We start from the raw sequence: 27,202 nt of genomic DNA on the forward strand, positions 1-27,202 counted from the left end.
CCGTTGCTGCTGCTGTTGCTGCTGCTTTCCCAACAGGGAAAGGAGGAGGAGGAGGAGACTGCTCTCCTGACATAGGAGGGAAAGAGAAGGGGCTGCATGCGGCGCGCCTCCACCTCCACTCCACTCACTTGTGTGTGTGTTTGTGTGTGGCCGTGCACGTGCACCTGGCTTTAACGGCTGGCTGTTTCCCCGCGAGGAGGGGGAGGGGGCGTGTCCATGGGTCTCTGTAGACATGCAGTTTCCCCTTTGTGGACATGCAGTTTAGAAGTCCTTTCTGCTTTTTGTTTTTGTTGGGTTTTTTTTTGGAGTGGAGAACATACATTGGGTTGTTAGGGACATAGAGTCCAAATTTGGTGTCAATTGCCCCAGTGGTTTCTGAGTTCTGTGAATAGCACAAACGAACATTACATTTTTTATTTATATAGATTTTGCACTGTTTATTTTATTTTGTTACTTCATGTATTTTGTTGTGATGTAATTTTTCTGTTATTTTGTGTTTAACTTTGCTATATTATTTTTGGGCTTGGCCTCATGTTAGCCGCCCTGAGTCCCCTTTGGCGAGGTATAAATAAAGATTATTATTATTATTATTATTATTATTATTATTATTATTCTGACACAAAAGCACAGTATGCCACAGCAAATGAGATCTATATGCTGGATTTTGTATCACAAAATCACAAGTTGAACACTTCCCAAGTGTCTAAGACTATGTGATGTATTTTCGAAGGATGCGTGCAGATCCAAGTAAGGTGGCCTTTTGCAGTTGACAGATCGTGATGTTGTCGATGTTTATTGTTTCCAAATGCTGGCTGAGATCTTTTGGCATGGCACCCAGTGCGCCAATGACCATTGGGACCACCTGTACTGGTTTATGCCAGAGCCTTTGCAGTTGAGATTTTGAGAGTTGGACAGAAGAGGAAAAGAAAGGAATGACAAAATGTCTGGAAGGCTCCGAGGGGGACAAGGAATGATCAATCAATTGAAGAAGAGGCAATCAAGTGTCATAAGCATCAGGAAGTGCAGCATGCAGTAAATTAGAGAAGATAAAAAGGTTGGCGCTTGGCAACCTGAAAGTGCTTTCCCAAAACAGAGAAAAGTGGAGCCCTGTCAAGGACTAATGACTGAAATATGAGAACAGGGAATAATGGAAGTGCCTGGGAAATAAATGAATACATTTAAATGCATAAATAAGTGTCAGGGCTTTATACAAGTTAAATAATGGTGATGAGCCAGGTGATTGCAGATCAAGAGCCAGCGGGAATTCCTGACAATTGAGCGACATAATTTTCCCCTTATTGTACTCTCCACCAGAATCCTCCTGGCTCTTTCTTTGGTTCCACCATGTCGCTTGTGTCCCATTTGATGATTTAACAGATTGACTTGCCCTGGGTTATTCATAGGTTGGCAAATACTAAGAGTAGGGAAGCTGCCTCATCCTGAGTCAGACCATGGTTACCTTTCGCCAGATCTGGCAAAGTTACTCTCTGCCACTCCCGAAGTCCCCCAACTTGTATGGTCACTATGGTCATTCAGTGAATCATAGAATAATAGAATCAAAGAGTTGGAAGAAACCTCATGGGCCATCCATTCCAACCCCCTGTCAAGAAGCAGGAATATTGCATTCAAATCACCCCTGACAGATGGCCATCCAGCCTGTTTAAAAGCTTCCAAAGAAGGAGCCTCCACCACACTCCGGGGCAGAAAGTTCCACTGCTGAACGGCTCTCACAGTCAGGAAGTTCTTCCTCATGTTCAGATGGAATCTCCTCTCTTGTAGTTTGAAGCCATTGTTCCGCGTCCTAGTCTCCAGGGAAGCAGAAAACAAGCTTGCTCCCTCCTCCCTGTGGCTTCCTCTCACATATTTATACACGGCTATCATATCTCCTCTCAGCCTTCTCTTCTTCAGGCTAAACATGCCCAGCTCCTTAAGCCGCTCCTCATAGGGCTTGTTCTCCAGACCCTTGATCATTTTAGTCGCCCTCCTCTGGACACATTCCAGCTTGAATCTCTCTTGAATTGTGGTGCTCAGAATTGGATACAATATTCCAGGTGTGGTCTAACTAAAGCAGAATAGAGGGGTAACATTACTTCCCTAGTTCTAGACACTATGCTCCTATTGATGCAGGCCAAAATCGCATTGGCTTTTTTTGCCGCCACACCACATTGTTGGCTCATGTTTAACTTGTTGTCCACGAGGCCTCCAAGTGAGTTAGAGTCCCCAAAGGTCACTCTTCTTGATTCCAAATTTAGATGAGTTCTGTTTATTTATTATTTATTTATTTATAGTATTTATATTCCGCCCTTCTCACCCCGCAGGGGACTCAGGGCAGATTACAGTGTACACATATATGGCAAATATTCAATGCCAATTTGACATACAACATATACAGACATACACAGAGGCTATTTAACTTTTTCTGGCCTCCAGGCGAGCTGTCGCTTTCCTTGTCCATCTGCGACACTGATGAAGTACTTCTGCATTCCCCGCAAGCTTTTGCTGGAGTGCTTTGCTGGAGTCTTTTTTATGGCCTCATAAATTAGTTAATTTAGCCTCCCCACACTTTAAGGTGGTACCTAATTTTCCTACTTGACAGATGCAACTGTCTTTCGGGTTGCAAAGGTCGACAACAGGCTACACAATTGGTTGGAAGCCCACTCCAACCTGGGCTGGCTTCGAACTCATGACCTTTTGGTCAGAGTGATCTTAATGCAGCTGACACTCAGCCAGCTGTGCCACAATCCCGGTTTATGGCAGGACTGGGCAATGCATTGTCCTTCAGATGTCAACCCCCCTGCTTAAACAGTTCCACTGGCTGCCAATGAGTTTCCGGTCCCAATTCAAGGTACAGGTGATTACCTACAAAGCCCTAAATGGTTCTGGACCTGCCTATCTTCACGATTGCATCTTCCCCTACGAACCAACACAAGCCCTAAGATAATACAGGGATGCCCCCTCTTGCTTCCGCCTCCGTCTCAAGCACAGTTAGTGGGGATGAGGGAGAGGTTCTCTCGGTGGTGGCCCCCCAGCTCTGGAACTCTCTTCCTAGAGAGATCAGACTGTCACCTACCCTATCCTCCTTCCACAAGAACCTAAAAATATGGATGTTCTGTTGTGCCTTTGATTAGGCAGTTCCAAATAATTGGCCCTTATATACCTACATTCTGGTACTTTAGCATGGCCTTCTGCTCTACAATCCTGACATTATAAAGCCTAAGGACATTACTCTCCCCTCCCTGCCACTGAATTTGCACTTTCCCTTAGCTCTTTCTAGGAATTTCAAATTCAGAGCCCTCTGAACTCAGCACTTTTATTGCTTCCATGGTACTGTTTTCATAATGTTATGTTATAGAACAAGCCCTATGAGGAGCGGCTTAAGGAGCTGGGCATGTTTAGCCTGAAGAAGAGAAGGCTGAGAGGAGATATGATAGCCATGTATAAATATGTGAAAGGAAGCCACAGGGAGGAGGGAGCAAGCTTGTTTTCTGCTTCCTTGGAGACTAGGACGCGGAACAATGGCTTCAAACTACAAGAGAGGAGATTCCATCTGAACATGAGGAAGAAGCGGAACTCTCTGACCCGGAGTGTGGTGGAGGCTCCTTCTTTGGAAGCTTTTAAACAGAGGCTGAATGGCCATCTGTCAGGGGTGATTTGAGTGCAATGTTCCTGCTTCTTGGCAGAATGGGGTTGGATTGGATGGCCCATGAGGTCTCTTCCAACTCTTTGATTCTATGATTCTATGTTTTATTGTGTTATGTTTTATTGTGATATGTTTCTATTTGGTTTTGTTTTGTTTTTATTTTATTGCATTACGTTTTAACTCTCTGGGCATTGTAAGCTGTCCCAAGTCCCTTCGGGGAGATGGAAGTGGAGTATAAAAATAAAATTATTATTATTATTATTATTATTATTATTATTATTATTATTGGACTGCAGTTTCCATCAACCCTAGCCAGCATAGCTGGTGGTAAAGCATGAGGGGATTTATTTATTTATTTATTTACTCTATTTGCACCCCACCTTTCTCTACCCCAAAGGGGACTCAAGGCGGCTTTACATATGACAAATATTCAATGCTTTTGAACAAACAAAATTAAAATACATTAAAATTAAATATTTTAAAATTAAAATTAAATACACATTAAAACATATAAACATTGCAATCACTATTAAAATCACGCTATCCACAATTGTAATCCAGGGCCATTCCGAAGGTCATTGCACATAATTTCGTCGCTAGTATTGCACTATAGATTAATCTCCAAAGGCTTGACCCCAGAGCCAGGTTTTCACTTTCCTTCTGAAGGCCAGGGAAAGAGCTGCTCTAATATCACTGGGAAGGGAGTTCCACAGCTGAGGGACCACCACTGAGAAGGCCTTGTCTCTCATTCCCACCAGACAAACCTGCAAAAGAGGTGGGACCGAGAGCAGGGTCTCCCCAGATCATCTTAATCTCCATCGTGGTTCATAGAAGGAGATACGTTCGGACAGGTACTCAAATTACAGCTGGAAGGCCGCAAATGGCTCACCTCATTGTAGAGAGTTTTCTCCAGCCACATCTGGAGATGATGAGGATTGAGCTGGGGACATTTTACAAGCAAAATATGGCCTAATTCCTATTGTCCTTGAATTAATTAGATTTTCCTCTGTTAGCTATGGATGGAATTTCCACTAAGCATCTTCTCAAAAGCAGCAACAGGTAATTTTCACTGTTTTCTCCTTGCTGCGAGAAAGTTTTCAAAATCTTCAGACTATTCACAATTCAGAACTAGGCTTGGTTGATCCAAAAAAAATGGTTCAAAACTCGTTTCGGATGTAGTTCGATTCAGAAAAGTATTCTGAATGTTTCCGAAAAACATTTTGGAACTTTCTGAAATTTCCGAAATTTCAGAATTGCTTTGTTAATGGCGGACGCGATTGTGCAACCACCCTGCTCCCAACCATTCTACGCTTGCCCTGCTCTTCCAACCACTCTTCTTCCAACCTCACATCACAACCTCCCTTCCCTTTCTCTTTCCCCTTCCCTTCCTAGGCTCACAATGAGCCTCTGAGCCATGTGCTGCCCTTTATATAGTGCAATGGCTGCCGTGCCGAAACCCTGCCTCTCCTCTCCCCAAAACTTCTCCCCTCATTGGCTGGGAGGCAAGCATCCCAGCATGCAAGCTGCTTGCTTCCAAACACTGAGTCACTTCCAACTCACTTCCTGAGTCGGAAGAAAAATGGCGAGAGAATCTTAAGAAGGTCAAAGGGACTTCCGGTTTTCTTAAAAAATTCAAAATCGCTTCAAAAAGGTAATTTTTCAACTTTATTCTGAATTACGAAGAATCCGATGGTACCTAACCATGCCTATTCAGGACCTATTCTGTGCAAAATTCACAAGTAGATATTTTGCATCAGAAACAGTATTTCTATGCTGTTTCCTCCACACAAAATTTCATTTTCTATGCCGATCACCCAAGTGTGAATTCCATGGTGAATAAGTTCACGTGGACAACATCTTCTGCACTGGAAACAACTTTTTCTATGTATGGAACAGATTTTTCTGCCCTTTACAGCAAAAAAACAAACAAACAAAAATACTTTTTTCTGCACAAGAGAACAACATTTCAGTGAGAATCAGTCCTGAACTACAAAGATCCTTGTCAATACAGAATTCTTGATAAGGTTTCTTTGAAATGGCAGGGAGAAGGTTTCAGGAAAAGAGACAAAGAGAGGTCTGGAGGTCTAAAAAGCACGGATTTTATTTCCAGCTGGGACCCTGGAGTGGACTTGCATCCAAAAGCACCAGAGCAAATGAAATAGGTGTTGACTGTGCCTTATATAGATTCCAAATGCAAGCAAACAAAGAACATATGTCTACATACATTTACATCATTCACTACGTCATCTTAGCATCACATAAATATCAAGTTCTACCTTCCAACATGCAAAAGCATGTGTCTGTGTTTCTAAAGAGCAAGCATGGCTTACATTCATCCATCAAAGGGGCCCACTTTGACCTGTCAAGAGAGAGGGGGGCTCCTTCCTTACTTAGTACCAGTCTGTGGCTCCTGTTGTTCATTCGTTCAGTCGTCTCCGACTCTTCGTGACCTCATGGACCAGCCCACGGCAGAGCTCCCTGTCGGCCGTCACCACCCCCAGCTCCTTCAAGGTCAGTCCAGTCACTTCAAGGATGCCATCCATCCATCTTGCCCTTGGTCGGCCCCTCTTCCTTTTGCCTTCCACTTTCCCCAGCATAATTGTCTTCTCTAGGCTTTGCTGTCTCCTCATGATGTGGCCAAAGTACTTCAACTTTGTCTCTAGTATCCTTCCCTCCAATGAGCAGTCGGGCTTTATTTCCTGGAGGATGGACTGGTTGGATCTTCTCGCAGTCCAAGGCACTCTCAGAACTTTCCTCCAACACCACAGTCCAAAAGCATCTATCTTCCTTCGCTCAGCCTTCCCTAAGGTCCAGCTCTCACATCCGTAGGTTACTACAGGGAATACCATGGCTTTGACTAGGCGGATCTTTGTTGCCAGTCTGATGTCTCTACTCCTAGTACGGGCTTATCTCCTGAAATGTATAGATAACATGCCTCCCCCTTCAGCCCCTCTCTTGTTGTGCCTGGACGCAGCTTGCTTGTCCGTTAGCATTTTTTCTATACAGAGAGAGAGCCTGATTTTTCTATATATTTCAGTGCTTATAAAGTACATACAATTTTTACATCAATAAATATCTATTTTTCCAATATCTCCTCATCATCTTCACGGTTTTGGAATAATTTTGAATATTTTTTCCATTCCTAATGTTGACTCACTGTTCAGCCATGGATTCAATGAGTCTACCATAGTTTGGACTAGTCAAGAAGATTTCAGCTAGTGGAGTCTTCTACACAGCAAAGGGATGAAAGAAACTGCTTTATATCAAGTAACAGAACTGGTTCATCTTGGTTAGCATTTTCTTTCCCCACTGACAGTAGCTCAAAGGACTTCAGATACAATCTTTCCCAGTCCTAGCTGGAGCTTTTACTTATTAAATATGTGCAAATATTTATAGTTCCAAACATCTCCAAGTAGTATACATGTATAAAACATAAAATACATATAATGCACAAATACACCGCACCCAAATTAACGCAAATAATTTATGGAGTTCGGGAAATAGATGTCAAATGGAATGGAATAGGAAAAAAGCTTGCTCAAATCAGCTTTTTTTTAACATACAGAGAAGTCTGAGCATAGTTGGAGACTGGACAAGTTCTAATGGAAGATCATTCCATGGTTAAGAAATGCTTAGCTGGGGATTTTTTGAAAGCAAACCATGGGCCCCACCCTATAGCCGATGGTGCAGATGGATAATTTTATGCTCTGTGCTTAATCTTCTTAAGGGTGGATGTTCCCTTACATAGTCTTGCATGTTATTTTATATAGTTCAGAATGGAATAAGCTGACCTTGCTGTGTTGTGGGCTCTTCTGCTCCTGAGTAGAGTCCTGGGCATTTATGTGGAAGCTTTGCTCTGTTGGCACCACAGTCTATCACAGTAGTTCTCAACCTGTAGGTCCCCAGGTGTTTTGGCCTACAACTCCCAGAAATCCCATGTAGTTTACCACCTGTTATGATTTCTGGGAGTTGTAGGCCAACTTACATGAAGGGTTAGAAGGCAGGATCATCAAGTTTGCAGACGACACCAAATTGGGAGGGATAGCCAATACTCCAGAGGACAGGAGCAGGATTAGAGAGATGGGCCAAAACTAACAAAATGAAGTTTAACAGTGACAAATGCAAGATACTCCACTTTGGCAGGGAAAAAGAAATGCAAAGATATAGAATGGGTGACACCTGGCTCGAGAGCAGTACGTGTGAAAAAGATCTTGGAGTCCTCATGGACAACAAGTTAAACATGAGCCAACAATGTGATGTGGCAGCAAAAAAAGCCAATGGGATTTTGGCCTGCATCAATAGGAGCATAGTGTCTCGATCTAGGGAAGTCATGCTATCCCTCTATTCCGCTTTGGTTAGACCACACCTGGAATATTGTGTCCAATTCTGGGCACCACAATTCAAGAGAGATATTGACAAGCTGGAATGTGTCCAGAGGAGGGTGACTAAAATGATCAAGGGTCTGGAGAACAAGCCCTATGAGGAGTGGCTTAAGGAGCTGGGCATGTTTAGCCTGAAGAAGAGAAGGCTGAGAGGGGATATGATAGCCATGTATAAATATGTGAGAAGAAGCCACAGGGAGGAGGGAGCAAGCTTGTTTTCCGCTTCCTTGGAGACTAGGACGCAGAACAATGGCTTCAGACTACAAGAGAGGAGATTCCATCTGAACATGAGGAAGAACTTCCTGACTGTGAGAGCCGTTCAGCAGTGGAACTCTCTGACCTGGAGTGTGGTGGAAACTTTTAAACAGAGGCTGGATGGCCATCTGTCAGGGGTGATTTGAATGCAATATTCCTTCTTCTTAGCAGGGGGTTGGACTGGATGGCCCATGAGGTCTCTTTCAACTCTTTGATTCTATGATTCTATCATTCTATGAAAACACCAGGGGGCCCACAGATTGAGAACAATTGGTCTATCACCTTCATACAGAAATTGGCGACTCAAGGCGGTTTCCAACAAATCTGTACATATAAAGACATAATACAGATTAAAACATTAAACAATATAAAACACTACAAAAGCAATAAAAACAACATCATTAGCGTCTCATTATTATCAAGCATTGTCCAGTTCCATTGTCAAATCGTTTGATTTCCTATATTAGCTACTCTGCATTTGTAAACACTTGCTTGAACAGCCATATTTTAACTTGCCTCTGAAACGTTAAGAGGGAGGGAGCAGATCTAATCTCCCTAGGGGGCGTGTTCCATAGCCGAGGGGCCACCACTGAGAAGGCCCTGTCTTATAGAATCATAGAATCAAAGAGTTGGAAGAGACTTCATGGGCCATCCAGTCCAACCCCCTGCCAAGAAGCAGGAACATTGCATTCAAATCACCCCTGACAGATGGCCACCCAGCCTCTGTTTAAAAACTTCCAAAGAAGGAGCCTCCACCACACTCCGGGGCAGAGAGTTCCACTGCTCTCACAGTCAGGAAGTTCTTCCTCATGTTCAGATGGAATCTCCTCTCTTGTAGTTTGAAGCCATTGTTCCGCGCCCTAGTCTCCAGGGAAGCAGAAAACAAGCTTGCTCCCTCCTCCATGTGGCTTCCTCTCACATATTTATACATGGCTATCATGTCTCCTCTCAGCCTTCTCTTCTTCAGGCTAAACATGCCCAGCTCCTTAAGCCGCTCCTCATAGGGCTTGTTCTCCAGACCCTTGATCATTTTAGTCGCCCTCCTCTGGACACATTCCAGCTTGTCAATATCTCTCTTGAATTGTGGTGCCCAGAATTGGACACAATATTCCAGGTGTGGTCTAACCAAGGCAGAATAGAGGGGTAGCATGACTTCCTTGGATCTCTAGACACTATGCTCCTACTAATGCAGGCCAAAATCCCATTGGCTTCTTTTGCCGCCACATGACATTGTTGTCTCATGTTTAACTTGTTGTCCACGAGGACTCCAAGATCTTTTTCACACATACTGCTCTCGAGACAGGCCCGTAGCCAGGATTTCGTTTGGGGGGGGGGGGGGTTGAATTTTTTTCAGGGGGAGTTTCAGGGGGGGCTGAGTTTCAGGAGGGGCTGAGTCTGAGTGAAAGAGGGTCTACCCTAGCAAACCTTTTGTATCATTACCCCAATACCCCTATGCATATGAGATATATTGAGTATGGTGATCAGATCATGATATGAATAAACTAGGCCTGGGTAACAACACAAAAATTTGTTTCTAAAATCAATTTGTATTTGGGGTTTTTTTTTGTTTCAATATTTAAAATAATTACAAAATTTTCCCTTAAAAAAGTTCGGTATTTACGAAATTTCGTTAATATTTACAAAACATTTTGTAAAGATGGCGCCCTTTTTTTTTCAATATTTTTTAAATATTTTTTTAATTTAATTATTAATTTAGTAGAATAGGGAGGAGAAATTATTATTAAGGAGGGAAGGCAGGCACTCACTCTGGCGGGCCCTCTCGCTCGCCGCTCGCCCTCTCGCTCACCCTCTCGCTCGCCCTCTCGCTCGCCCTCTCGCTCGCCCTCTCGCCCTCTCGCTAGGATGGGTTCCTTCCAGGAGGGGCTCTTTTTCCCAGGCTGCCAAACTACAACTCCCAGGATGCTACAGCATTGAGCCAATGTGGTGCCAAACCTCATCCAGGCTGCAGTATAGATGGCTGCAGGATGGAGGGGTTTCCTGCCTCGAATTGAGAGAGAGAGAGAGAGAGAAGAGGAAGCAAGTGAGACGTTTCCAAGGCTCTGCTGATCTGCTTCTGCCCCATGGCTGAGAAAGAAGGGCACAATGGGGGCTGCCTTTCCAACCAGGAGGGAAAGAAAGGGGAGCCTTCTTTGGAAGAGAGCTCAGAACCCCCCTGCAAAAGGTGAGAGGGAGAGAAAGAAGAGAAAAGGAAAGAAAGAGAAGGAGACCTCCCTCTCGCCCTCTCGCTCGCCGCTCGCCCTCTCGCTCGCCGCTCGCCCTCTCGCTCGCCCTCTCGCTCGCCGCTCGCCCTCTCGCTCGCCCTCTCGCTCGCTTGCTCAGCCGGCACCGAGAGAGGAGAGCTCCCAGCAAGCATCGCCAGGCGGCCATCTTACGTATTTCCGAAATGGACGGAAATACAAAAATTTTTGGCGCCTGCCGTTTCGATATTTAAAAACACTTCCGGGTTTAAAAATAAGTTTTGTAATCATTTTGTAATTGCTAAAATTAACGAATATTTAACGAATTACAAAATTAACGAACGAAACCGCCCAGGCCTAGAATAAACATAACAGTTTAAGTAATGCACCAGTAAGGCCTTTTCGCGAACCACCATGAGAATTTTGGGGGGGGGGGGGGGAATGAAGCCCCCCGAGCCCCCCCCCCCCCCCCCCAGCTACATGCCTGGCTCTCGAGCCAGGCATCCCCCATTCTATATCTTGTCCCCAAGATAAGAACCCAATCCATGAAATTGTTCTCCAGTCCCCAAATTTCCAGTATTGTTTCTAGTATTCTAGTATTGTAACGTTTCAGAGGCAAGTAAAAACATGGCTGTTCAAGCAAGAGTGAGCCGCTGAAAATCTGAAAAGCTAGAATTTGCTGCACTCATATTCCCTTGGTCACTTGCCTGCCCTCGTTCCTCAGCTTCCTCAACTGTATCCATTTTCAAGTTATCGGAACCCTAGAAATTTGGTGACAATTTTTTTACACACACAGCAAGCATAATGAGACACAGGCTGATGGATCAGAATAGCAACAGCAATTCAGCCAAGTCTGATACTTTTTTCCCCAACCAGGTAGCAATTATTACATTTGCCAATGCCACCTCTTTTACAGAAATACAAGAAAGCTTCCTGCAAAATTTAAAAAAGAACTGCATTAGTCACAAAGTGAGGTTTTAAACGTTCTTTCATCTAGTGCATGAAAGAAGGAAGGGTTTACATTCTCTCTTTCCAAGCGTTGGCTGTAGCTGGAACCAAAATTTGGGATTAGACAAATATTCCATCAGAAGCAGCATGGAAATTCTGATGTTGTGTTCCTCCCAAGTGCCTGGTCTGTGATGAATTAGTAAACCTTGACTGGTTAGAAGGATTAAAGATGAATCACCTTTGCGTCGCTCTTCCTTGAGCCTTTGAGTGTTTTCCCCAACTCAATTTTTCTTAGTCTCTTTGGCTTTTGAGGAGATCTCCAGGAGGGGAGAGGGGAGCATCAGAAAGCTCTGTAATGTTCTTCTAAACCCTACTTACATTTCCTAACTCCTCTTGTCCCCATTTTTCCCTTGCACATTTCAAAGACTCCTGCCTTTCTGCTGTTGGATCCCATTACTCTTCAGTTCTTAGAGATGTATTACTTTCCTCTGTACTTCCTACAGTGTTTTAGTTCACTTACCAGCAGGAAAGATCAGAGATCAGCTACAAAAAATGCTTCCTCAGAATGCTCCAGGGAACTGCCTTCTCTCCAGAAATGCAACACTCTACATATATTATTATTATTATTATTATTATTATTATTATTATTATTATTTGAAATACAACAAGATGAGTCCACAGCAGACAAGATCGCTCTGCTGGCTGTTGTATTGGATCACCCAAGTGTCTAGAACTGTGCGATGTATCAGCAAATAATGTGTGCAGATCCCAGTAAGGTAGCCTTCTGCAGCTGGCAGATGGTAATTTTGTTAGCAACGATTGTGTTTAAGTGCAGGCCAAGGTCTTTAGGCACTGCACCCAGTGTGCCTATCACTACTGGGACCACCTTTACTGGCTTGTGCCAGAGTCTTTGCAGTTTGATCTTTAAATCCTCATATCGTGTCAGCTTTTCCAGTTGTTTCTCTTCAATCTTCTATTATTATTACTATCCAGCCTAAGAAGAACCTGTTTTTCTTGGAAAGCTTTGTTCAGAGGGGTTTGGCACTGCTTTCATGTGTGGTTGAGAGGGTATGACTTACCAAAAGTCACCCATTAGACTTCCACTTGGAGCAGGGATTTGTACCCTGGTCTCCAGAGTCCAAGTCCAATCTCAAAGCACTACATTATGTTGATTCCTAGTAAGCTAATAAAGTTTTTCATAAAGTTCAACATTCAGTAGTTGTACAAGGGGTATTTTTTAAGTAAGGTCCGTTGGAACATAAGTACACAACGAAAGTTTATTTCAAAAAAGTAAATTTATTTTCAGAAAGTACATACTTCACTCTATTTTTCGACATAGTTGCCAAGTTTGTTCAAACATTTATCATACCTCTGAACCAATTTTGAAATACCCTCTTCATAAATCCTCGCTTCAACTGAAGCCACCAAATCGTCTGTAATCAAAGAAGGGCGACCGGAGCGGTCCTCATCATGGACGTTGTCACGGCCATCTTTGAATTGTCGTACCCACTTATGAACTTTGCTTTCACTCATAACAGTATCACCGTACACTTCACAAATCTGTCGATGAATTTCTGCAGCAGGCAGGTTCCTTGCTGACAAAAACCGTATCACTGAGCGAACCTCACATGCGGCGGGTGAGTTGATAGTCTTAAACATTTTTAAAGCACAGAACAGAACCGTACAGGTTAGCTACAGAGCGGAAACTGAGCACAGTTGTTCCCGAGGCATGCCGGTACACGACGCACGCACTCGTTGTGGTATGCACGCGAACTACTAGTGTCTACAACAAAACGGACCTTACTTTAAAACTACCCCTCGTACTTCTCTTCATGTAAATCTCTCACTAAGAGTTTAGGCATCAAATACATCCATGTCATTTTAATCTGTTGGTCTTGGCCACACTCACTCTCTCTTCCTGCATCATTTCATCTGCAGTTACTCTATATCAGTGGTTCCTAACCTGTGATCCATGGACCACCAGTGGTCCACAAGAATAAAATATGGTCTATGGCCTCACAATTACTACACTGTTGCCTCACCATTACTACACACAGCAACAAGAGCGACTGGTCTTGTGAAACCCTCTTATAGTGCCAAGACAACAGGGATGTTGGGAGGGGAAAGGCTGGCTACCCACAAATATTACTATTACCACGTCAGTTCTAGATTATTAGATATGGCTTTCTGTGGGCAAGCAGATGGCGACTACTGGATGGCCAAACTAAAGTTGATTTGGTCTATCTAATGCAATTTTATGAATCAGCACCCCAAATAACCAAACCGATTCTAAAGTTGACCAAAAACGGATTCATTACCCTTTTACAGGCCCGTAGCCAGGATTTCGATTGGGGGGGGGCTGAGTTTGTTTCGGGGGGGGGGGGACTGAGTCCGAGTGAAAGAGGGTCTACCCTAGCAAACCTTTTGTATCGTTACCCCAATACCCCCATGCATATGGGATATATTGAGTAGGGTGATCAGATCATGATATGAATAAACGTAACAGTTTAATTAATGCACCAGTAAGGTCTTTTCGCGAACCACAATGATAATTTTTGGGGGGGGAGGCTGAAGCCCCCCGAGCCCCCCCCCCCCCCCCCCCCCCCCCATGGCTACATGCCTGCCCTTTTGGTAGTAATGTTGGAGAGTAATCCCAGGTCAAAGTGGTCCCTGGTCAAAAAAAAGTTGGGAATCACTATTCTATACTCTTGTATACATTTAGAAATATTAATCAAAATTTTCACACAAACATCCTAGGTAGACTTATGCATGGGTCAACATAAAGCACTGTATATTAACAGCTGTAATAAAAGAAACCATTCTTTTCTCTGAATAGACTGGGATACAGTAAGACATTAGTCCATCCCAAAATAACTTAAAAGAACCATTGACCTCCTCTACTCTCTCCCATGACCCATTTTCAGGCCTTTTTGAATGCCTGGATGGGAAAATGACAATAGTGATGGCCAGGGTGGTTGACCCCCCCCCCCCCCCCGGGTGCAAGCCTCTCACCATGAAATGTTATTAAATCTTTAAATTTTGCAAATATGCTTGCTTTGTTTTTACAAAAATTCATCTTATTTATTATTTATTTATTTAAAAGTTTTGTATACCGGCCTTCTCACCTCTCTTGAGGGACTCAGACCAGTTTCCAACCATAATATCACATACAATCAATAAAACATCATAATACATATTACAGTAAAACATTACAACAGCAATTACAATCAATAACTATAATGGTCAGTCGTCACACTAAAATCGTTGCTCATCATCCTCCATCCATATTTCAGGGTGTTGGCTCACTCGTCGAATGCCTGTCTCCATAACCAAGTCTTCACCTATTTCCTAAATGTCAGGATAGACGGGGCGGTTCTGATCTCCAGTGGGAGAGAGTGCCAGAGTCGAGGGGCCACCACAGAGAAGGCCCTGTCCCTCGTCCCCACCAGACGTGCTTGCGAAGCCGGTGGGACCGAGAGCAGGGCCTCTCCAGACGATCTTAATAATCTTGATGGTTCATAGGGGAGAATACGTTCGGAGAGGTAAACAGGGCCGGAGTCGTTTAGGGCTTTATAGGTTAACACCAGCACTTTGAGTTGTGCTCGGAAGCTAATTGGCAGCCAGTGGAGCTGGTGTAACAGGGGAGTGGTGTGCTCTCTGTACTCAGCCCCCGTTAGTAGTCTGGCTGCCGAGTGTTGGACTAGCTGCAGCTTCCGGGCAGTCTTCAGAGGCAACCCCACGTAGAGAGCATTGCAGTAGTCTAAACAGGATGTAACCAAAGCGTGGACCACCGTGGACCATCTTGCATTTATTTCTGTCGTATATCCTGTGTGTATGGAGTGATGGCGTAGGATTGGTGGTTGCTCACCTTCTGCTTGAAAATAACAATTACCCTGTTTTTAATATACTTCACTGTCTGTCACATTCTCTAACAGAGTTGCAAGCATAAGACATGTATGGAGAAGGGTCTGGGCCAGAGTGTATCAAATTGTTATGACTCTGTAGTGCAAAAACACTTTTAGCGTTCTGAAAATTGTGCTGGATTGTAACACCTTATGCTCCTTAGTTATTAAGTAGGGGGTCTTGCAACATTTCTAACTTCATGGTTTGTCTCTTTTCAGGCATTATTAATAGAAGAAACCCGAAACCATGAACTGGTCAGGCTTTGAAGATCTCCTTGGTGGAGTAAACAAATACTCTACTGCCTTTGGGCGTATCTGGCTCTCAGTGGTCTTCATCTTCCGTCTCCTTGTCTACTTAGTGGCAGCTGAGAAAGTTTGGGGAGATGACTCCAAGGACTTTGACTGCAACACGGAGCAGCCGGGCTGCCCCAACGTCTGCTACGACTTTTACTTCCCCATCTCCCACATCCGTCTTTGGGCCCTGCAGCTCATCCTGGTCACGTGTCCTTCCTTGCTAGTGGTCATGCATGTGGCCTACCGGGAAGCCAAACTGAAGAAATATTTGGAGAAAGAGGGACGGGACTCTCGGCCCCGCTATCCCCCAGGCAAGAAGCGTGGGGGCTTGTGGTGGACCTATTTGTTCAGTCTCCTCTTCAAAGCTTTTGTGGACATCATCTTCCTCTTTATCTTCTACCGAGTGTACCCAAGCTACAAACTTCCCCCGTTGGTTAAATGTTCCCTTCCCCCTTGTCCCAATGTGGTAGACTGCTACATCTCTAGGCCAACCGAGAAGAACATGTTTACCTTGTTCATGATTGTGACGGCCTGCGTTTGCATCCTCCTCAGCCTCGTGGAAGCTTTTTATCTGGTTGGGAAGAGATGTAAGGAGAGCCTGGTGGCCCGAAGCGAAAGCCATGAGGGACCCAACGGGAATGCACTTATTCTCAAAAGGGACCCTGGCTGCCTTTCCCCCAGTAAGCAAAATGAAGTGAGCCCACAGGTTTTCCAGGGGACAAATTACAAACCATTTACAACACCCCTCCTAAATATGTCACAGCATGGGGAGATAGAGCCCTCAAAACATGAAAAATTAGGGTAATGACTCCAGAGAAGAGGGGGGAAATGAAGACCTTGGGATGGGATCAAAATAGGCTCAATCCATCATCTCCTACTAGGTAGCAGAAAGATACAAATGTGTTGAAGAGTGAGATGGGAGAAGAATGTGAGCCTACTGTCTACTCCAAATTGTATTAATTAATATCAGGTATTTGCACAACTCAAGTTGTTCTACTGCCTAATGACTATGTTTTCCTTAAGAATACTTGAAATCAACCCAGCAATGGAAGAATCAATCAAGACTGCACCCAACAGATGGCTGTGCCACCTTCTAGTATATGCCATTCCATGCCACTTGTGACCCTGACCTCCAAAATAATCTTATGACTACATTCCAAAAGTCACCATCCAGTCAAAATCTTACCATTAGTCCCAATTAAAGCATTGATTCAGTGGGTTTATCTATGTGTTGAATTCCCATTGAATGGCCCTACTCTAGAACTAAGTAAAGCAAGGGTGGGAATAAGGTGGCCTTCCAGATGTGCTTGAACTACAGCTCCAATTAAAAATGATAGTTAGGACTGCTGGTAGTGGTAGTTCAGCTAACTCTAGGGGCCTCATGATTCCCACCACAATCGGTATTTTCTTCCTACTACTAGCAACATTACTATTTTCATAGATCATTTGGTACTTCTGTAAATCATGGTGCTATCTTGATCCTGGGGGTACCTCCCTCTTAATATGTGGAAGCCAATTGAACTATTTTGGCTACATATGCGTTGGCACTTATGCCTGAACCAAAGAGACAATCATATTGACTGTCTAGAGATTCTATAGCACTTTTGACAACATCTGTGATAATTGCCTACTAGTAATAAATTGCACATTACCAAGAAAAGAAGGAAAGAAGGAACAATCCAGTTTAGTTTTCAGAAGAGGACGTTTTTTAATACAGGTCAAATATTCCCTTATCCAAAATGCTTGGGACCAGAAATGTTTTGGATTTTGCAATGCCTCCACTTGCATGTGCACACATCAGGCCCGTAGCCAGGATTTCGTTTCGGGGGGGGGGGGGGGGGCTGAATTTTTTTCAGGGGGGGTTTCGGGGGGGGGGGGGGCTGAGTTTCGGGGGAGGGCTGAGTCTGAGTGAAAGAGGGTCTAGCCTAGCAAACCTTTTGTATCATTACCCCAATACCCCCATGCATATGGGATATCTTGAGTATGGTGATCAGATCATGATATGAATAAACATAACAGTTTAAATAATGCACCATTAAGGCCTTTTCGCGAACCACCATCAAAATTTCGGGGGGGGGGGGGCTGAAACCCCCCAAGCCCCCCCCCCCCCCCCCCCCGGCTACATGCCTGGCACACATATGGAGATTTCTTGCAGATGGGTCTCAAGTCTAAACACTGATGTTTCACGTACATCTTATACACATAATCTGATGGTCTTTTTAAATGATTTTGTGCATGAAACAAAGCTTGTGGACATTGAACCACCAGAAAGCAACACTGTCACTATATCAACAACCCATGCAGAGCATTTTGGGGATATTTTGGATTTTGGATAATGGACACTTAACCTGTATTGCAAAAAAAAAATGGTTTGATACTATTTTATATACCTCTACATGCTTATAAAAATCCATTTAATATATACATTAATGTAGATTCCTCTGGTTTTTGCTTCAAAAGGCACAGAGAAAGTGATTTTAGTTGCAAAATGCATTTGATGTAATAAAATATCTCAGGTACTATGAGTCATGTTTCTCTGCTGTGTTTTCTTTGATTCGTAAATGCTTCTTCTTTTTGTGATTTTGGCAGTTGGGTTTTCCACCAAGCAAGCTTGGAAGTGACTCATGATAGCAGAGGTTTTAAAAGTTTCTTTGAGGATGACAACTTCAAGAATCTCATGCTAATATGAGGCTATTTGTAGGAATATTTTTTAAAGATCTGCTTGGGAGCAGAGAGAACATTGATAGAAGAACTGATAGGTCTGGACAATCTCTGGGTTAATTTTTTCATATAATAATAGCTATTATTATTATTATTATTATTATTATTATTATTATTATTAATATCCCACCACCATCGCCCAGAGGGACTCGGGGCGGCTCACAAAACACTCAAGGTGTGACATGCGAAATATAACAAGTGCAAAACAAAATACATGAATAGACAATAAACAATCAACACAACATAAATTCAAAGTACTCCCTGGTGAAAACAATAAAATACCACAATTGCTGTAAATCAGCATTTCTCAACCTGGGGGTCGGGAACCCTGGGAAGGTCGCATGGAGGTGACATAGGGGTCATAGAATCATAGAATCATAGAATCAAAGAGCTGGAAGAGACCTCATGGGCCATCCAGTCCAACCCCCTGCCAAGAAGCAGGAATATTGCATTCAAATCACCCCAGACAGATGGCCATCCAGCGTCTGCTTAAAAGCTTCCAAAGAAGGAGCCTCCACCCCACTCCGGGGCAGAGAGTTCCACTGCTGAATGGCTCTCACAGTCAGGAAGTTCTTCCTAATGTTCAGATGGAATCTCCTTTCTTGTAGTTTGAAGCCATTGTTCTGCGTCCTAGTCTCCAAGGAAGCAGAAAACAAGCTTGCTCTCTCCGCCAAAGACCATCAGAAAACACAGTATTTTCTGTTGGTCATAGGGGTTCTGTGTGGAAGGTTTGGCCCAATTGCATCCCACAAGGATGGTAAAACATCAAAACATCCAGTCATCCTCTGGGAAACATCCTAACAGATGACCAATTCTCTCACACCAAAAGCAACTTGCAGTTTTTCAAGTCGCTCTTGACACACACACAAAAGACTGCTCCACAACTCCCAAATGTCAACTCTATTTTCCCAAACTCCACCAGTGTTCACATTTGGGTATATTGAGAATTCGTGCCAAGTTTGGTCCAGATCCATCAAGGTCAATGCTCATCAAAACCTTCCAATATTTTCTGTTGGTCATGGGAGTTCTGTGTGCCAAGACTGGTTCAATTCCATTGTTGGTGGAGTTGAGAATGCTCTTTGATTGTAGGTGAACTACAAATCCCAACAACTACAACTCCCAAATGACAAAATCAATCCCACCAGTATTCAAATTTGGACATATCGGGTATTTGTGCCAAATTTGGTCCGGTGAATGAAAATACATCCTGCATATCAGATATTTACAGTATGATTAATAACAGTAGCAAAATTACAGTTTTGAAGTAGCAATGGAAATAATGTTATAGTTGAGGATCACCACAATATAAGGAACTGTATTAAGGGGTCGTGGCATTAGGAAGGTTGAGAACCACTGCTGTAGATAAAACAACAGTATTTGATATCAGAAGTATAAAGTGCTCAGGGTCGGCCCTAGGTAATTTTCAACGGTAAGCAAACAGTATTTTGGTACCACCCAACCAATCACTGATATATATTTTCTGTTCGTCATGGGAGTTCTGTGTGCCATATTTGGTTCAATTCCATCATTGGTGGAGTTCGGAATGCTCTTTGATTTTAGGTGAACTATACATCCCAGTAACTACAACTCGCATATGTCAAGGTCTATTTTCCCCCAAGTGTGCCTCAAGAGTGCCCCTGAGCAAAATCAACTATATTGCAAATGCTTACTTTGCGTAATGGATTGAGCAACCCCTGAAAGTGCTAATAAAGAATCTAAAGGTCCTGATATATACAAAGGGTATTTTTTAAGTAAGGTCCGTTGGAACATAAGTACACAACGAAAGTTTATTTCAAAAAAGTAAATTTATTTTCAGAAAGTACATACTTCACTCTATTTTTTGACATAGTTGCCAAGTTTGTTCAAACACTTATCATACCTCTGAACCAATTTTGAAATACCCTCTTCATAAAAACTTACCGCTTGCTCCGATAACCAAATCGTCTGTAATCAAAGAAGGGCGACCGGAGCGGTCCTCATCATGGACGTTGTCATGGCCATCTTTGAATTGTCGTACCCACTTACGCACTTTGCTTTCACTCATAACAGTATCACCATACCCTTCACAAATCTGTCGATGAATTTCTGCAACAGGCAGGTTCCTTGCTGACAAAAATCGTATCACTGAGCGAACCTCACATGCGGCGGGTGAGTTGATAGTCTTAAACATTTTTAAAGCACAGAACAGAACCGTACAGGTTAGCTACAGAGCGGAAACTGAGCACAGTTGTTCCCGAGGCATGCCAATACACAACGCACGCGCTAGTTGCAGTATGCGCGTGAACTACTAGTGTCTACAACAAAACGGACCTTACTTTAAAAATACCCCTCGTATTATGAGAGAGTCTAAACAGGGTTGAAGGTTTGTCAGAAAAGCCATGTCTTTAATTGTGTGCAGAAGATTTGGAGGGTGAGGGCTAGCCCGCTCTCCCTCAGAAGGATATTCTAAAGCTGTTGGGGGGGGGGGGGGCACCACCGAGAAGGCCCTCTCTCTCGTCTCCACCAACCATGCTTGAGATGGAGGTGGGACTGAGAGGAAGGCCTCCCCAGTAGATCTTAAAGCCCATGGCTGTTCACAGAAGGAGATGTGGTCTCGAAGATAGGTTGGACCCGAAGCATATAGGGCTTTAAAGGTAATAACCTGCACTTTGAACTGGGTCCAGAAACTCAGCACCAGTCAGTGGTTCTGCTTCAATAGGGGTGTGGTACGCTCCCTATAGCTAGCCCCAGTTAGTAACCTGGCTGCCACTCTTTGCACCAATTGCAGTTTCTGAGCTGTCTTCAAAGGCAGCCCCACGTAGAGTGCATTGCAGTAGCACATTCTAGATGTAACTAAGGCATGAGCCACTATGGCCATAATGAAGTCGAGCATGCCCCCCCTCCCCAAATAAGGGATGGTAACTTATAGTTCTGCAAAGGGCAAGGGTACCAGACTGCACAAAGGGGTTAAGTCTTGGTTAATTTGCCAAAGACACTAACAACAACAAGGACCCCATGAGGCTTTCAGGGAAGAGCCTGGCATTGAGGCCCCAATCCTTGAAGGGAGTTATAGTTTCCCAAGGACTAAGGACCAGCTCGATCTTGGCGCTGCAAGAATCCCTTCCTTGGCTCAATGGAAATCACCCAGCTCCTTTTATGACTATTGGACTTCCTACACATCATTTTTGGCTCTAATGAACTTATTTTCATATCTGAACTTCCCCAGTATGAACTATGGACACATGTTTTATTAAAATTATTATTTTAATCAATTTATCCGGCAGGCAGGGGGTGGGAAGGGATGCTTGATATGCATTTCTTTGGATTCCTATATTTCCCCATGTATTTTTCCTTATTTTTGCCCTGGCACCCACCCCATTGCCCCTTCCCCCTCCCTCTTGGGGAAACTCATCCAGGAAGCTGCCAGCTGTTGAAAAGGCAATCAGCAATCACAATAAGAACCCTTATCATGATCTTCATGCATGGAAACATAATCTGAGGGTCTTCTGCTCAGTTTCGGAGTTGGGCCACTGAACAAAGGATCCCATTTGGCATTTTTGCTCACATCACAATGGGGGGCAGGAAGACCCTTGTAAGGTTTTCCCCCCAAAACTGTTTTTCTTTCAAAACTTGGCACAACAAACATTCACCCCAGCCTTTTCATTGCGTCACATCTGATGACAACAGTAAGACCCGGATAAAGCAATCAACAAGACCCATCAAAAGACAATAGACTGGCATCCTTTGCAGGCCGGAGTCTCGGACTCAGGATTCCCCAAGGCATGAAATCCATTAATCCATTCATGAACCCATTGTTTCTTCTTCGTCCTGCCTCCCCTCTCCTTATTCGCCAGAGCGCTGAGGCGGTAGGAGCTCTCCAATTGGTTCCTGCACAGTGGAGGAGCTCTGTGATTGGCTTTGGCCCCCTCCCAGCTGGAATCACATCAGCCAATCACCTGCGAGCCGGGCGGAGGGTGGGAATTTTGAAACTTCTAAACCTGTAAACCCTATGAAAATGTCTCTGATCTTTGTACTGGCATGCTTTGTAAGCGAATGATTGCTACATTGCATTCTTTTCAGCTGAATTGCTAATAAACACCTCGGTGCCGCTTCTTCAACTTTGGTGGGTTTTATTCTGAATTTTTTAATTTAATAAAATTGCTGAAATCAGGCTTCTCCTAGCTCGCCAAAGTAGCAATCCCTCTTTGGTGGGGTCTCAGGGTCCCTCCTCCTGGGGCCGACCCTCCTAAAGTTCCTATCGACTTCAATATCAAGCTTTTCAAGGTATGGTCGCAGCTAGCGCACAAGTTTTAATTGTACAAAGCCCTCCCAGCCATGCCAAACCTGAGCATCAAGCGCCACTTCTGAGTCCAGAAGGACCTCCACACCTTGCAAAGGAACAGGAAAGAAATAATCATGTCATTAAATCTTCTTGATTCAACTCCACAAGTAGATTACAGGAGGCTGTGCATTGGAAAAGGAAACGGAGAATGTTGCACTTGGGGAACATAATTTTGATTTGAATGAGAAATAGAGAGCTTGGACTTCAACATCCATTCTCCTTCTGATCTTGTTGGCTTCAGAATTCAGGAAGATAAGGTCCAAAACATCAGACCCTGTTCTGGTTTCCAATAGTCTGAATTCTCCAGGATTTCACTGGAATCTTTGATACCAATACCTGGAAATGCTGAAGTACCAAAGCAAGGGCCAGGTTACTAACTGTAACTTAACTTCCCTTTGGCATAGCATCAAAACCCGCATGTGGAGTTACACTATGCCGCACTACACGACCACCATGCAAAATAGCCACATTGCACAACACATGTAAATGACTTAGTGCTGTTTTTAAAATGCACAGCTACAATGCACAATATATACACACACAATATGGAACTCCGAGGCGCAGCCACAATGCACAACACTGCTGTGTATGCAACTTCACTTTCACCACTGTCAGTTGGATATAGCCATCACTACTAAACGTGCTTTGCTTTGTGTGATTTAGGCCATTTCTACATTGCCATATAAAATCCAGATTATCCGCTTTGATTTGAACTGGATTATATAGCAGTGTAGATGCATATAATCCAGTTCGAAGCAGATAATGTGGATTATCTGCTTTGATAATCTAGATTATATGGCGGTGCAGAAGGGGCTGGGGCGTCTAAACCAGGCATGAGCAAACTTGGGCCTTCTAGGTGTTTTGGACTTCAACTTCCACTATTCAGCTGTTAGGAATTGTGGGAGTTGAAGTCGAAAACACCTAGAATTCACTGAAATTTATATTGCTTCTTGTATTTTATTTTATTTGTTAATTTTTATATTGTACTGTCATTGTATGTTGTTTATTTGCATTGCTGTATTGCTGGAATTGGCCTCATGGAAGCCGCCCCGAGTCCCCTTGGGGAGATGGTGGTAGGGTTGTTGTTGTTGTTGTTGTTGTTGTTGTTGTTGTTGTTATTATTATTATTATTATTATTAGAGGGCTCAAGTTTGCCCATGCCTGATTTAAACTGTAGAATTAATGCAGTTTGATGTCACTTTAACTATATGCTTAATGTATTGTTGAAGGCTTTCATGGCCAGAATCACAAGGTTGTTGTAGGTTTTTCCGGGCTATATGGCCATGTTCTGGAGGCAATTTTTCTCCTGACGTTTCGCCTGCATCTATGGCAAGCATCCTCAGAGATAGTGAGGTCTGTTGGAAGTAGGAAAAATGGATTTATATATCTGTGGAATGACCAGAGTAAGACAAAGGGCTTTTGTCTGCTGGGGCTAGCTGTGAATATTTCAGCTGATCACCTTGATGTGCATTCAATGGCTTGGAAGTGCCTGGGGGGAATCTTTTGTTGAGAGTGATTTTATGTGCCTGTTTGTTTCCCCTCTGTTGTTTTGCTGTTGTAATTTTTGAGTTTTTTAAAACTGGTAGCCAGATTTTGTTCATTTTCATGGTTTCTTCCTTTCTGTTGAAATTGTCCACATGCTTGTGTATTTCAATGGCTTCTCTGTGTAGCCTGACATGGTGGTTGTGAGAGTGGTCCAGCATTTCTGTGTTCTCAAATAATATGCTGTGTCCAGGTTGGTTCATCAGGTGCTCTGCTATGGCTGATTTCTCTGGTTGGAGTAGTTTGCAGTGCCTTTCATGTTCCTTGATGCGTGTCTGGGCGCTGCATTTGGTGGTCCCTATGTAGACTTGTCCACAGCTGCATGGTACACAGTAGACTCCTGCAGAGGTGAGAGGATCCCTCTTGTCCTTTGCTGAACGTAGCATTTGTTGGATTTTCTTGGTGGGTCTGTAATTGTTTTGAATGTTATGTTTCCTCATCAGTTTCCCTATGCGGTCAGTGGTTCCCTTGATGTATGGCAAGAACACTTTTCCTCTATATGCTTAATGCTATGAAATCAAGAGAGTTGTAGTTTTACAATGCCTTCGGTCTTATCCATAGCATTGAGCCATGGTGGTTAAAGTGCTATATGGATGCATTTTCACTATGGAATTAACACCACTTTAACAGCCATAGTTCAAGGCTATAGAATCCTGGGAATTATAGTTTGGTGAGGCACCTTTTGGCAGAGAAGGCTAAAGACCTTTCCAAACCACAACTCCTGCAGTTCCATAGCACTGAGCCACAGTACTTCAAGTGGTGTCAAGATGCATTAATTCTACAGTGTAGACTCATCCTTAAACATGTGTATATCATTAACAAGATATCAACCTCTGTAGAGTACATGTTCTTCCATGGAGCTATATAGCCTTGAGTCTTCTTTTGATTCTAGTTCTGCTCCTTCATTTAAGGAAGGATCCTGGATGTGCAGCAGAGCAAGAGAGAGCATGATAACCAGCAAGGTCCTTGCCCAATATTGATGCTTAAGAGAAACTTGGCCCTTCCTTGTTTGAATCTTGACCTTCTCGTTGGGCCACAAACTAACTCACATTCTATCCCTGGCTGAAACTTCCAAGGAACAGCAAAACTACCACTCCCGTGCCTCACGTATTCCATAAGTTAATTATCTATTATTGATGGAGCAATAGTAATTAATGAGATGGCCCAGTTCCCTGAAACTAACCCATGTTATGATCCTTTAGCACATTTAGTATCTTGGTAAGCTATCTGTTGCTGATCTAAATGGCTTCCTTCCCAGTTACTAAAAAGGTTCTCCAAAATAGAAAGGCTAAGGCTGCCTTATTTCATTACATGTTTAAATTATGTAAGTCACACCTCATCTCTACTAAGTATGCACTGTATTATAGAAAAGGAGAATTAACTTATCTATTTATTTTATGTCTTTGTTTACTTCATTTTTACTCTGCCTTTCTCACCCAAGGGGACTCAAGGCGGTTTACAGCTCCAGCAAGAATTCAATATCGGTAAAAACCAACAATAAACGGTAAAAACAGTAAAACCCGACAATAAACAATACATATCCCACAGTTAAAATGATTAACTGATAATCAATAAAACACATAAAACAGTATACATATTAAAAACATATAAGGTGTATAGTTCCATTCATCCGACAGCCTTGCTCAAATCCTTAATTCAGACCATGACAAAATCTGCAGCAACTTATTTTTCAAACTCTTGTGTCCAAAGCCAAATCTTTAGCTTTCTTTTCAAGCCAGAAGGGCTAGAGCCTGTCTGATGTGCTGGGGAGGGAGTTCCACAGCCGAGGAGCCACCACTGAGAAGGTCCTGTCTCTCGTCCCTACCAATCGCACTTATGAGGAGGGTGGAACCGAGAGCAGGGCCTCCCCATATGATCTTAAAGTTCTAGTAGGCTCATAAGAGGAAATTTATTTGGTCAGATAAGTTGGACCAGAACTGTTTAGGGCAGTTATCTGAGTCCACGCTGCCATATAATCCAGTTCAATGTGGATTTCATACTGCATTGAACAACGTATTCCCCATCAGAACTGTTTTGCTTTACCATAAGTCCACCACATATGAAAAAATGTTAAACCATCTAATGGTAGTCTATACTTATGTGAATCCCATTGATTCAATGAGTTTCCTTTAGCAATTAAATTTTGGACAAATAAAGGAACTGTGCAGCCATCCAAATGCTGTTCTACTGCTGGTATAGAGCTGGAATTTAGGGGTCTTTGGCAGGAGGCAGAGACCAATCAGACTCCTTAAAGAGTTTGTTACCCTGGCGAGACAGAGAGAAGCACCCAATCCCTGATTTTTCCCAATAAAAGGTCTCACCAAGTTGAAGGAAGTGCCACCGAGATGTTTTATTTCTGATTCAGCTGAAAAGGATGAATGCAGCAATCATTCACCAAGCAGAGCATGTGGTTACAGAAATAAATGCTATTTTTATAGAAATACAGAGTTGTATGGTTCAAATCTCCCGCGCCTGCCCCCCCCCCCCCCGGCCGGTCTTCGTCGTGATTGGCTGACGTGCCAACAGTTGGGAGGGGGCTCGTCCACGCCTGGCGCATCTGGACCAATCAGGGAGCCGCTGCAGTGCATCAGGGCCAATGAAAATGCTTCTACCGGCCTGGTGTCTCGACGAATCAGGAGGGAGGGAGGCGGGACAAGGGAAAAACAATGGATGCTTGAATGGATTATGAAGTAAGGAAATGCCAGCGGCATTTCCCAGGAAGGGCCTTCTAATCAAGCAGTTCTATTGATTAATGAATGGTGATAATTGAATACAAACATGAAAATCCCGGCTTTCTGTGGCTGCAAAACAGAAGGACAAAAGGGACAATACTGGGTGAAGTTTTTGATGAATGATTGAATGGGGCAACAGGGCAGAAAGGGGGATGCTTTTCGAAGGTGCCCCCCATCTCCAATTAGAAAAGTAATCAAAAGTCTGCCAAGGGGCGACCTCCCTGCTCTGAGGGCAAGGATGTCGCCTTTGTTTCTGTCCATGCAAAA

General features: G+C 43.5%; 1 protein-coding gene across 1 annotated transcript in view; it reads left to right on the plus strand.

The window, feature by feature from the left end:
- LOC132780799 (gap junction beta-5 protein-like) overlaps positions 1-17,427 on the plus strand; it is a 41,479-nt gene extending 24,052 nt beyond the window's left edge. Inside the window, exon 2 of the mRNA XM_060784590.2 lies at positions 15,545-17,427. Coding sequence (XP_060640573.2) covers positions 15,573-16,424 — 852 coding nt within the window. The 5' untranslated portion in view covers positions 15,545-15,572 and the 3' untranslated portion in view covers positions 16,425-17,427. The remainder of the gene's footprint in view (positions 1-15,544) is intronic.
- The last annotated feature ends 9,775 nt before the right edge of the window (positions 17,428-27,202 follow it).

This window comes from Anolis sagrei, chromosome X (assembly GCF_037176765.1).
Source record: "Anolis sagrei isolate rAnoSag1 chromosome X, rAnoSag1.mat, whole genome shotgun sequence".
Taxonomy (NCBI): Eukaryota; Metazoa; Chordata; class Lepidosauria; order Squamata; family Dactyloidae; genus Anolis; species Anolis sagrei.